This window comes from Oncorhynchus mykiss, chromosome 21, assembly GCF_013265735.2.
Source record: "Oncorhynchus mykiss isolate Arlee chromosome 21, USDA_OmykA_1.1, whole genome shotgun sequence".
NCBI lineage: Eukaryota > Metazoa > Chordata > Actinopteri > Salmoniformes > Salmonidae > Oncorhynchus > Oncorhynchus mykiss.
In genome coordinates, this window is record NC_048585.1 from 64,919,323 (window position 1) to 64,931,062 (window position 11,740).

The 11,740-nt window shown below is 46.5% G+C and overlaps 1 protein-coding gene across 1 annotated transcript; it reads right to left on the reverse strand.

The window, feature by feature from the left end:
• Positions 1 to 4,166: 4,166 nt before the first annotated feature.
• On the reverse strand, positions 4,167 to 11,444 carry LOC118942819 (protein FAM160A1-like). Its single transcript, XM_036956541.1, has 7 exons — positions 11,369 to 11,444; positions 11,017 to 11,189; positions 9,337 to 10,085; positions 8,571 to 9,213; positions 7,275 to 7,453; positions 7,081 to 7,201; positions 4,167 to 5,339 (listed from the first exon to the last, which is right to left on the reverse strand). The coding sequence occupies exons 1-7, from the start codon at positions 11,386 to 11,388 to the stop codon at positions 5,098 to 5,100; spliced, it is 2,127 nt and encodes a 708-aa protein (XP_036812436.1). The 5' UTR covers positions 11,389 to 11,444; the 3' UTR covers positions 4,167 to 5,097.
• Positions 11,445 to 11,740: the final 296 nt, after the last annotated feature.

The window sequence follows — 11,740 nt, forward strand, 5'->3', positions numbered from 1 at the left end:
ACCTTTACTAGTCCTGTATTAGAGGACCTTTACTAGTCCTGTATTACTAGTCCTGTATTAACAGACCTTTACTAGTCCTGTATTACTAGTCCTGTATTACTAGTCCCGTATTACTAGTCCTGTATTACTAGTCCTGTATTACTAGTCCTGTATTAACAGACCTTTACTAGTCCCGTATTACTAGTCCTGTATTACTAGTCCTGTATTACTAGTCCTGTATTAACAGACCTTTACTAGTCCTGTATTAGAGGACCTTTACTAGTCCTGTATTACTAGTCCTGTATTAACAGACCTTTACTAGTCCTGTATTACTAGTCCTGTATTACTAGTCCCGTATTACTAGTCCCGTATTACTAGTCCCGTATTACTAGTCCTGTATTACTAGTCCTGTATTAACAGACCTTTACTAGTCCCGTATTACTAGTCCTGTATTACTAGTCCTGTATTACTAGTCCTGTATTACTAGTCCTGTATTACTAGTCCTGTATTAACAGACCTGTATAGATGTATTCAGTGCCTCCTCCTGCAGCAAAGTATCCTGGGACACTGTATAGAAAAATATTTACTTCATTTTGGTAAAATCCTGTTTTTATTCCAAATACTGTTGGAGACAAGAGCAGAATGAATCAACCATCCCTCACCTCCAGGGGCAGCGTGGTCACACTGATGAAAACACAGGAACAACCACGCTGTTTCCAGAGCAACCACGCTGTTTCCAGAGCAACCACGCTGTTTCCAGAGCAACCACGCTGTTTCCAGAGCAACCACGCTGTTTCCAGAGCAACCACGCTGTTTTGGAAATAATTTATTAATAAAACAATTCACTTTGCTGTAAAACAAACGGGATACATTTCTACAAAACACGACAAAGTATAAATAACATGAAGATGAAAATACAGACACAGAAAAATGTGAATTTATATTACATATATATATCATATATGACTGACTGATTCAAACCTAGATACAGTCATGTAAATGAGCATATAGACACTGTCTCGGAGGTTCACTCACATGGAGGTGTAAGGCTTCAACACAGAAAAAACACATCTTTGTTGTGTCTCAAAGGTCTCCCTAGTCCCTATAGAGTGCACTACTATATACCAGGGCCCTATAGAACCCTATATAGTGCACTACTTTAGACCAGGGCTCTATAGAACCCTATATAGTGCACTACTTTAGACCAGGGCTCTATAGAACCCTATATAGTGCACTACTATATACCAGGGCCCTATAGAACCCTATATAGTGTACTACTATATACCAGGGCCCTATAGAACCCTATATAGTGCACTACTTTAGACCAGGGCCCTATTCCCTACATAGTGCACTACTTTAGACCAGGGCCCTATTCCCTACATAGTGCACTACTTTAGACCAGGGCCCTATTCCCTACATAGTGCACTACTTTAGACCAGGGCCCTATTCCCTACATAGTGCACTACTTTAGACCAGGGCCCTATTCCCTACATAGTGCACTACTTTAGACCAGGGCCCATAGGGCTGACCATAAGGCTCTGGTCTAAAGTAGTGCACTATGTAGGGAATAAGATTCCATTTAGGACACATTTCTTGAATGTGTTCTATACAAACATAACCTCGAACAACACACAGGACAGAAAGCACAGAACAGGATATATATTTCAACTGAAATTAGACAAGTCGTAATGAAAAGAAGAATACGGGATTGACATGTAGTGTCATAACAGTATAAACCACCAACATGCTGCTCGGGTCAACAATCTGTGCCTTTTTAACCCTGTTGCCTTAGTTACACTCAAACCAGCCAAAATATTTAAAAAGGAGAAAAATAATGAAATAATCTCCTATCATTTCGTTGTAGGTACGAACACGTAGGAACCAGATGCTCAACGCTGTCCAAAATAAGTACAAAACTGTGGATTTGAAACATCATTTCAGTTCATATTCAAAAGAGAAATCTCATCAAGTAATGCCAGGAATATATACAAATATATATTTTAATATATATACACGTATAAGGAAATATATAAATGTATTAGTAAAATACATATCAATGTATTAGGAAATATATGTCTTAATAAGGACGAATAGCCCAACGTGAACCCAGGTGCCCACAACACAGACTAGTCCATACCTGCTGTGTGTGTGAGTGGCATCACTGTGATGCTAACCCTGTACGTACCACGGCTTAGTGACCCTCTGTTTCAGAAACACGTGACCCCTACACCACGGCTTAGTGACCCTCTGTTTCAGAAACACGTGACCCCTACACCACGGCTTAGTGACCCTCTGTTTCAGAAACACGTGACCCCTACACCACGGCTTAGTGACCCTCTGTTTCAGAAACACGTGACCCCTACACCACGGCTTAGTGATCCTCTGTTTCAGAAACACGTGACCCCTACACCACGGCTTAGTGACCCTCTGTTTCAGAAACACGTGACCACGGCTTAGTGACCCTCTGTTTCAGAAACACGTGACTCCTACACCACGGCTTAGTGACCCTCTGTTTCAGAAACACGTGACCACGGCTTAGTGACCCTCTGTTTCAGAAACACGTGACCACGGCTTAGTGACCCTCTGTTTCTGAAACACGTGACCTGCCTGCTGGGAAACGTATTAGCCAGTTCTGCTACAAAACAAGGTGCAGTTTGGAGACGATGGAGACATTTCAGACTGGAGGGAGGCTCCTGGCTCCATTTTAACTCTGTTACGTGTTAATCTATATAGGTGAGTCAGGTGTGTTAATCTACTACTCTATAGGTGAGTCAGATGTGTTAATCTATATAGGTGAGTCAGATGTGTTAATCTACTACTCTATAGATGAGTCAGATGTGTTAATCTATATAGGTGAGTCAGATGTGTTAATCTAATACTCTATAGATGAGTCAGATGTGTTAATCTATATAGGTGAGTCAGATGTGTTAATCTACTACTCTATAGATGAGTCAGATGTGTTAATCTCCTCTATAGGTGAGTCAGGTGTGTTAATCTAATACTCTATAGGTGAGTCAGGTGTGTTAATCTCCTCTATAGGTGAGTCAGGTGTGTTAATCTATTCCTCTATAGGTGAGTCAGGTGTGTTAATCTCCTCTATATGTGAGTCGGGTGTGTTAATCTATATAGGTGAGTCAGATGTGTTAATCTATATAGGTGAGTCAGATGTGTTAATCTATATAGGTGACTCAGGTGTGTTAATCTATATAGGTGAGTCAGATGTGTTAATCTACTACTCTATAGATGAGTCAGATGTGTTAATCTATATAGGTGAGTCAGGTGTGTTAATCTAATACTCTATAGGTGAGTCAGGTGTGTTAATCTCCTCTATAGGTGAGTCAGGTGTGTTAATCTATTCCTCTATAGGTGAGTCAGGTGTGTTAATCTCCTCTATATGTGAGTCGGGTGTGTTAATCTCCTCTATAGGTGCATCAATTGTGTTAATCTCCTCTATAGGTGAGTCAGGTGTGTTAATCTCCTCTATATGTGAGTCGGGTGTGTTAATCTCCTCTATAGGTGCATCAATTGTGTTAATCTCCTCTATAGGTGAGTCAGGTGTGTTAATCTCCTCTATAGGTGAGTCAGATGTGTTAATCTCCTCTATAGGTGAGTCAGATGTGTTAATCTACTACTCTATAGATGAGTCAGATGTGTTAATCTATATAGGTGAGTCAGATGTGTTAATCTATATAGGTGAGTCAGATGTGTTAATCTATATAGGTGAGTCAGATGTGTTAATCTACTACTCTATAGATGAGTCAAATGTGTTAATCTATATAGGTGAGTCAGGTGTGTTAATCTCCTCTATAGGTGAGTCAGGTGTGTTAATCTCCTCTATAGGTGAGTCAGATGTGTTAATCTATATAGATGAGTCAGATGTGTTAATCTACTACTCTATAGGTGAGTCAGATGTGTTAATCTATATAGGTGAGTCAGGTGTGTTAATCTATATAGGTGAGTCAGATGTGTTAATCTCCTCTATAGGTGAGTCAGGTGTGTTAATCTCCTCTATAGGTGAGTCAGGTGTGTTAATCTCCTCCTCTATAGGTGAGTCAGGTGTGTTAATCTACTACTCTATAGGTGAGTCAGGTGTGTTAATCTCCTCCTCTATATGTGAGTCAGGTGTGTTAATCTAGTCCTCTATAGGTGAGTCAGGTGTGTTAATCTCCTCTATAGGTGAGTCAGGTGTGTTAATCTCCTCCTCTATAGGTGAGTCAGGTGTGTTAATCTCCTCCTCTATATGTGAGTCAGGTGTGTTAATCTAGTCCTCTATAGGTGAGTCAGGTGTGTTAATCTCCTCTATAGGTGAGTCAGGTGCGTTAATCTCCTCTATATGAGAATCAGGTGTGTTAATCTAGTCCTCTATGGGTGAGTCAGGTGTGTTAATCTATTCCTCTATAGGTGAGTCAGGTGTGTTAATCTCCTCTATATGTGAGTCAGGTGTGTTAATCTCTTCCTCTATAGGTGAGTCAGGTGTGTTAATCTCCTCTATAGGTGAGTCAGGTGTGTTAATCTATTCCTCTATAGGTGAGTCAGGTCTGTTAATCTATTCCTCTATATGTGAGTCAGGTGTGTTAATCTAGTCCTCTATAGGTGAGTCAGGTGTGTTAATCTATTCCTCTATAGGTGAGTCAGGTGTGCTAATCTCTTCTATAGGTGAGTCGGGTGTGTTAATCTATTCCTCTATATGTGAGTCAGGTGTGTTAATCTAGTCCTCTATAGGTGAGTCAGGTGTGTTAATCTCCTCTATAGGTGAGTCAGGTGTGTTAATCTCCTCTATAGGTGAGTCAGGTCTGTCAATCTCCTCTATATGTGAGTCAGGTGTGTTAATCTATTCCTCTATAGGTGAGTCAGGTGTGTTAATCTCCTCCTCTATAGGTGAGTCAGGTGTGTTAATCTCCTCCTCTATGTGTGTCGGTGTGTTAATATCCTCTATATGTGAGTCAGGTGTGTTAATCTATTCCTCTATATGTGAGTCAGGTGTGTTAATCTCCTCCTCTATAGGTGAGTCAGGTGTGTTAATCTCCTCCTCTATAGGTGAGTCGGTGTGTTAATATCCTCTATATGTGAGTCAGGTGTGTTAATCTATTCCTCTATAGGTGAGTCAGGTGTGTTAATCTATTCCTCTACAGGTGAGTCAGGTGTGTTAATCTCCTCTAGAAGTGAGTCAGGTACTATAGAGTGTTCCTGTGCGATGGCAGCTAACTCCTTTAAGAACTCTGCATATAGAACCGTAGCGAAGACTCTGTTCCTGGCCTGCGGAGGAATGTTGGGACACGGGGGGACGTTCTGCGTTATATGCTGTGTTCCATTGGGTAGAACACTCTTCCTGTTATCACTATGGCTGTCCTCGAGGAGCTCTGAGAGACAGAGGGAGAGAGAGAGAGACAGAGGGAGAGAGAGAGAGACAAGAGGGAGGGAGGGAGAGAGAGAGACAGAGAGACAGACAGACAGACAGACAGACAGAGGGAGGGAGAGAGAGAGAGAGAGACATAGGGAGAGAGAGAGAGACAGAGGGAGCGAGAGAGACAGAGGGAGAGAGAGAGAGACAAGAGGGAGGGAGGGAGAGAGAGAGACAGAGACAGACAGACAGACAGACAGAGGGAGAGAGAGAGAAAGAGAGAGAGAGACAGAGGGAGAGAGAGAGAGACAGAGGGAACGAGAGAGACAGAGGGAGAGAGAGAGAGACAAGAGGGAGGGAGAGAGAGAGACAGAGAGACAGACAGACAGACAGACAGAGGGAGGGAGAGAGAGAGAGAGAGAGAGACATAGGGAGAGAGAGAGAGACAGAGGGAGCGAGAGAGACAGAGGGAGAGAGAGAGAGACAAGAGGGAGGGAGGGAGAGAGAGAGACAGAGACAGACAGACAGACAGACAGAGGGAGAGAGAGAGAAAGAGAGAGAGAGACAGAGGGAGAGAGAGAGAGACAGAGGGAGAGAGAGAGAGACAGAGGGAGCGAGAGAGACAGAGGGAGAGAGAGAGAGACAAGAGGGAGGGAGGGAGAGAGAGAGACAGAGAGACAGACAGACAGACAGAGGGAGGGAGAGAGAGAGAGAGAGAGACATAGGGAGAGAGAGAGAGACAAGAGGGAGGGAGGGAGGGAGAGAGAGAGACAGAGACAGACAGACAGACAGACAGAGGGAGAGAGAGAGAAAGAGAGAGAGAGACAGAGGGAGAGAAAGACAGAGGGTCAGAGTGTGTGTGTTGGATGTATAGATGGATGGTGGTAGGTGGATGATGGGTGGGTGGATGGATGATGGTGGGTGGGTGGATGATTTTGGGTAGATGATGGTGGGTAGATGGATGATGGTGAGTGGATGGATGAATGATGGTGGGTGGATGGATGATGGTGGGTGGGTGGATGGATGGATGGATGATGGTGGGTGGATGATGGTGGGTGGATGGATGATGGTGGGTGGATGGATGGATGGATGATGGTGGGTGGGTGGGTGGGTGGATGGATGGATGATGGTGGATGGATGGATGATGGTGGGTGGATGGATGGATGGATGGATGATGGTGGGTGGATGGATGATGGTGGATGGATGGATGATGGTGGGTGGATGGATGATGGTGGGCGGATGGATGATGGTGGGTGGATGGATGGATGATGGTGGGTGGATGGATGATGGTGGGTGGATGGATGATGGTGGGTGGGTAGATGGATGATGGTGGGTAGATGGATGGATGATGGTGAGAGGGTAGATGGATGGATGATGGTGGGTGGGTAGATGGATGGATGATGATGGGTGGATGATGGTGGGTGGGTAGATGGATGGATGATGGTGGGTGGATGGATGATGGTGGGTGGATGGATGATGGTGGGCGGGTAGATGGATGGATGATGGTGGGTGGGTAGATGGATGGATGATGGTGGGTGGGTAGATGGATGGATGATGGTGGGTGGATGATGATGGGTGGGTAGATGGATGGATGATGGTGGGTGGATGGATGATGGTGGGTGGATGGATGATGGTGGGTGGGTGGGTGGGTGGGTAGATGGATGGATGATGGTGGGTGGGTGGATGGATGATGGTGGGTGGATGGATGATGGTGGGTGGATGGATGATGGTGGGTGGATGGATGATGGATGGATCCTAACCTCTGAGTTTCAGTGCTTGGTCTCTAGCCAGTAGGTATCTCCATGCTTCTCTGACTGTAGCAGGAAACTCTGTCTGGTCCGTTGCGTACTGCTCTATCTGCACACGCACAGAGACCAGCACCTACACACACACCTCCATTAGATGCAATTTAACACACAAAATGACAGGGACACACACACACCTCTGGTCCTACCTGGTATAGTGTGTGTACGTTGGGCGGTGGGTCAGTGTGTGTGTTCAGTAGGAACGCCCGGAGGAGAGGCTGGGGGTATTTGGCGAGCTGAGACAGGATCCCTGTAACTAGCAGGTTGACTGGAATAGGGTTCTCCAACAGGTTCTCCAACCGTGACAGCAGAACACTAATGAACGGGCCTGTGGAACCACACAACACAGAGCTATAAAGTAGACATTGACAGGAGAACTGCAGAACTCAGTGGGAGATTGAGAGAGCTGACATTTAAATCCCATTTCATTGATTAAAATTTACAACCTTCAACATGCGAGCAGCACTAGAACCCTCGTTATTTTAGAACCCTCGTCATTCTACAACCGTCGTTATTTTAGAACCCTCGTCATTCTACAACCCTCGTTATTATAGAACCCTCGTCATTCTACAAGCCTCGTTATTTTAGAACCCTCGTTATTTTAGAACCCTCGTCATTCTACAACCCTCGTTATTTTAGAACCCTCGTCATTCTACAACCCTCGTTATTTTAGAACCCTCGTCATTCTACAACCCTCGTTATTTTAGAACCCTCGTTATTTTAGAACCCTCGTCATTCTACAACCCTCGTTATTTTAGAACCCTCGTCATTCTACAACCCTCTTCATTCTACAACCCTCGTCATTCTACAACCCTCGTTATTTTAGAACCCTTGTTATTCTACAACCCTCGTTATTTTAGAACCCTTGTCATTCTACAACCCTCATTATTTTAGAACCCTCGTCATTCTACAACCCTCGTCATTTTAGAACCCTCGTCATTCTACAACCCTCGTCATTTTAGAACCCTCGTCATTCTACAACCCTCATTGTTTTAGTACCCTCGTCATTCTACAACTCTCGTTATTTTAGAACCTTCGTCATTCTACAACCCTCGTTATTTTAGAACCCTCGTTGTTCTACAACCCTCATCATTCTACAACCCTCGTTATTTTAGAACCCTTGTCATTCTACAACCCTTGTCATTCTACAACCCTCTTTATTTTAGAACCCTTGTCATTCTACAACCCTCGTCATTCTATAACCCTCGTTATTTTAGAACCCTCATCATTCTACAACCCTCGTTATTTTAGAACCCTCGTCATTCTACAACCCTCGTCATTCTACAACCCTTGTCATTTTAGAACCCTCGTCATTCTACAACCCTCATTATTTTAGTACCCTCGTCATTCTACAACCCTCATTATTTTAGTACCCTCGTCATTCTAAGGCCCTCAACATTCCACATAAAGTGTGCACACAGGCATGACAGTTCTGAATATCTCACCAGTGAAGGGTATCCCATGTTTTCTGTCTTGGCTGTTGCTCGTCAGTTCTGGACTGTTCTCCGGTTCCAGATCGGCATCCTTCGGTTCCGGGGAGTCTGTAGAGAACACGCTAAAGTCCACCTCCTCCTCCTCTCCTCCCTGGGCCAGAGCCAACACACGCTTCCTGAACTCTGTGATGTCATCGGTGACGTCATCAGGCTCCACCCCCAGCGAGCGCATGAGCTCCCGATACTGGGACAGGAAGCTGTCATCCACCGCCGAGGTCGTAACCGGGCTCACAGGATGATCAGCATCGGTTTTGTTACAGGCCTGCTGTTTCTCGACTGGGTGCGTGTGGTTCTCTGAGGTGGTTCTCTCCTGGTGGTCTGCTGTTGTCAGGTCATTCGTCTGATTCACGGTCGTGGTCACCGTCCTGTTGCAGTTGTGGTCCAAATGCGGTCCAGACGACTTGCGTTTACGGTCATCGTCTACCTCCTCATTGACTGTGTGGTCCTCACAGCTCAGACCGTTACTGAGCAGCTGTGGTTGTGATCGCTTCTCCTCTCTCACCCCCTCTTCCTCTCTCACCCCCTCTTCCACGATCAGCCCCTCTTCCACGATCACCCCCTCTTCCTCTCTCACCCCCTCTTCCTCTCTCACCCCCTCTTCCACGATCACCCCCTCTTCCTCTCTCACCCCCTCTTCCTCTCTCACCCCCTCTTCCACGACCACCTCCTCTTTCTCTCTCATCCCCTCTTCCTCTCTCACCCCCTCTTCCTCTCTCACCCCCTCTTCCACGATCACCTCCTCTTTCTCTCTCATCCCCTCTTCCTCTCTCACCCCCTCTTCCTCTCTCACCTCCTCTTCCACGATCACCCTCTCCTTCTCTCGTCTAAGCGTTCCATGTCTGTGAACGAGCGAGGTTGTTTGACTAACAACTGGTTTCCTGGTCTGTGGAGTAGTCCTGCGGTCAGGCTTGTATTCCACCTCGTCTTTCTGTGCTATGAGGTTATAGACCAACACATCGTCCTGAAAGTCCGACTCCTCTACGTAGGAGCCTTGGATCAACATTATGGCCGAACGTCTCATCTCCTGAATATGCTGAGGGGTTTCAATATGTACTGGGGGGGTGAGCGGGAGGGAGGAGGAGGGGAGGGCACTATCATCCCACTCATAACTATCATCCCACTCCAACTCGACCACACTCCCCCTCCCTCCGTCTCCCCCTCTATGTTGGTTTCCCATGGTTACAGGGGGGGAGGTGAGGGGAGGGCTGGGAGATGAAGTCCAGTTGAAGGTTTGATCCGTCTTCTCCTCCTCTATCTCTTGCTCTCTCTCTTCTTCCCCGTCTTCCTCCTCTCGAGCTGCAGGCTTCTCCCCGTCATAGGGACCAGACCAGACCAGACAGGCCTGGAGCGATGCAGCGATCCCAACTCTAGCATCCCAGAGGTACTGGAGATAGTTGACATTCATCAGGAGGTCTGTCCTGCAGATCCTGGAGTAACCAACACTGTCACCCTCTGACATGGGAACGTCTGAGGAGCAGAAGAGAGGAGGAGGAGGAGGAGGAGGAGGAGGAGGAGGAGGAGGAGGAGAGGAGGAGGAGGAGGAGGAGAAGAGGAAGAGGAGGAGGAGAAGAAGAGGAGGAGGAGAAGAAGAGGAGGAGAAGAGAGACAGGTCAGTGAAAGTGCAAGGTAGTGCTCTGTGTAAGCCTGGCTGTGTAGTGCTCTGTGTCAGTGTGGCTGTGTAGTGCTCTGTGTAGTGCTCTGTGTTAGTGTGGCTGTGTAGTGCTCTGTGTCAGTGTGGCTGTGTAGTGCTCTGTGTAGTGCTCTGTGTTAGTGTGGCTGTGTAGTGCTCTGTGTTAGTGTGGCTGTGTAGTGCTCTGTGTAGTGCTCTGTGTCAGTGTGGCTGTGTAGTGCTTTGTGTTAGTGTGGCTGTGTCAGTGTGGATGTGTAGTGCTCTGTGTAGTGCTCTGTGTCAGTGTGGCTGTGTAGTGCTCTGTGTTAGTGTGGCTGTGTAGTGCTCTGTGTCAGTGTGGCTGTGTAGTGCTCTATGTAGTGCTCTGTGTCAGTGTGGCTGTGTAGTGCTCTGTGTCAGTGTGGCTGTGTAGTGCTCTGTGTAGTGCTCTGTGTCAGTGTGGCTGTGTAGTGCTCTGTGGTTGTGTAGTGCTCTGTGTCAGTGTGGCTGTGTAGTGCTCTGTGTAGTGCTCTGTGTCAGTGTGGCTGTGTAGTGCTCTGTGTCAGTGTGGCTGTGTAGTGCTCTGTGTAGTGCTCTGTGTCAGTGTGGCTGTGTAGTGCTCTGTGTCAGCGTGGCTGTGTAGTGCTCTGTGTCAGCGTGGCTGTGTAGTGCTCTGTGTAGTGCTCTGTGTCAGTGTGTGTGTGTGGTGTGGTGTGGTGTGTGTGTGTGTGTGTGTGTGTGTGTGTTTTCAGTGTGTGTGTGAGTGTGTGTGTGTGTGTGTGTTCTCACCATTCCCCATGGCCCAGTGGATGTGTTGGGTGTGAGTGTGTACGGCTCCGAGGCGCAGGGGGCACCAGGAGGGAGTGAGGAAGAGGAATTTAACAGCTGATGAAGAGTAGGCGTCTCTGTCCTTCAGAGAGCGGCGTTCTCTCACACACAGGTGTGTACACGGGATCAGATACCTGCAGAGAGAGAGGGAAGAAACACACAGACGCATGCACGTCAGAGGAGGCTGGTGGGGGGAGCTATATGAGGCTCATTGTAATGTCTGGAATGGATCACGTTGACACACACACACACACACACACACTGAACACACACACACACTGAGCACACACACTGAACACACACACCTTCCTACCTGAGTATGAGCTGAAGCATGACGTCTTCACAGAACAGACCAATGAGAGTTCGGAACAAAGCCAGAGACACTGTACCTAACTATAACACACAGGGGTCAAAGGTCAAACCACTGTACCTAACTATAACACACAGGGGTCAAAGATCAAACCACTGTACCTAACTAACACACAGGGGTCAAAGATCAAACCACTGTACCTAACTATAACACACAGGGGTCAAAGATCAAACCACTGTACCTAACTATAACACACAGGGGTCAAAGATCAAAACACATTAAACCACTGTACCTAACTATAACACACAGGGGTCAAAGATCAAACCACTGAACCTAACTATAACACACAGGGGTCAAAGATCAAACCACTGTACC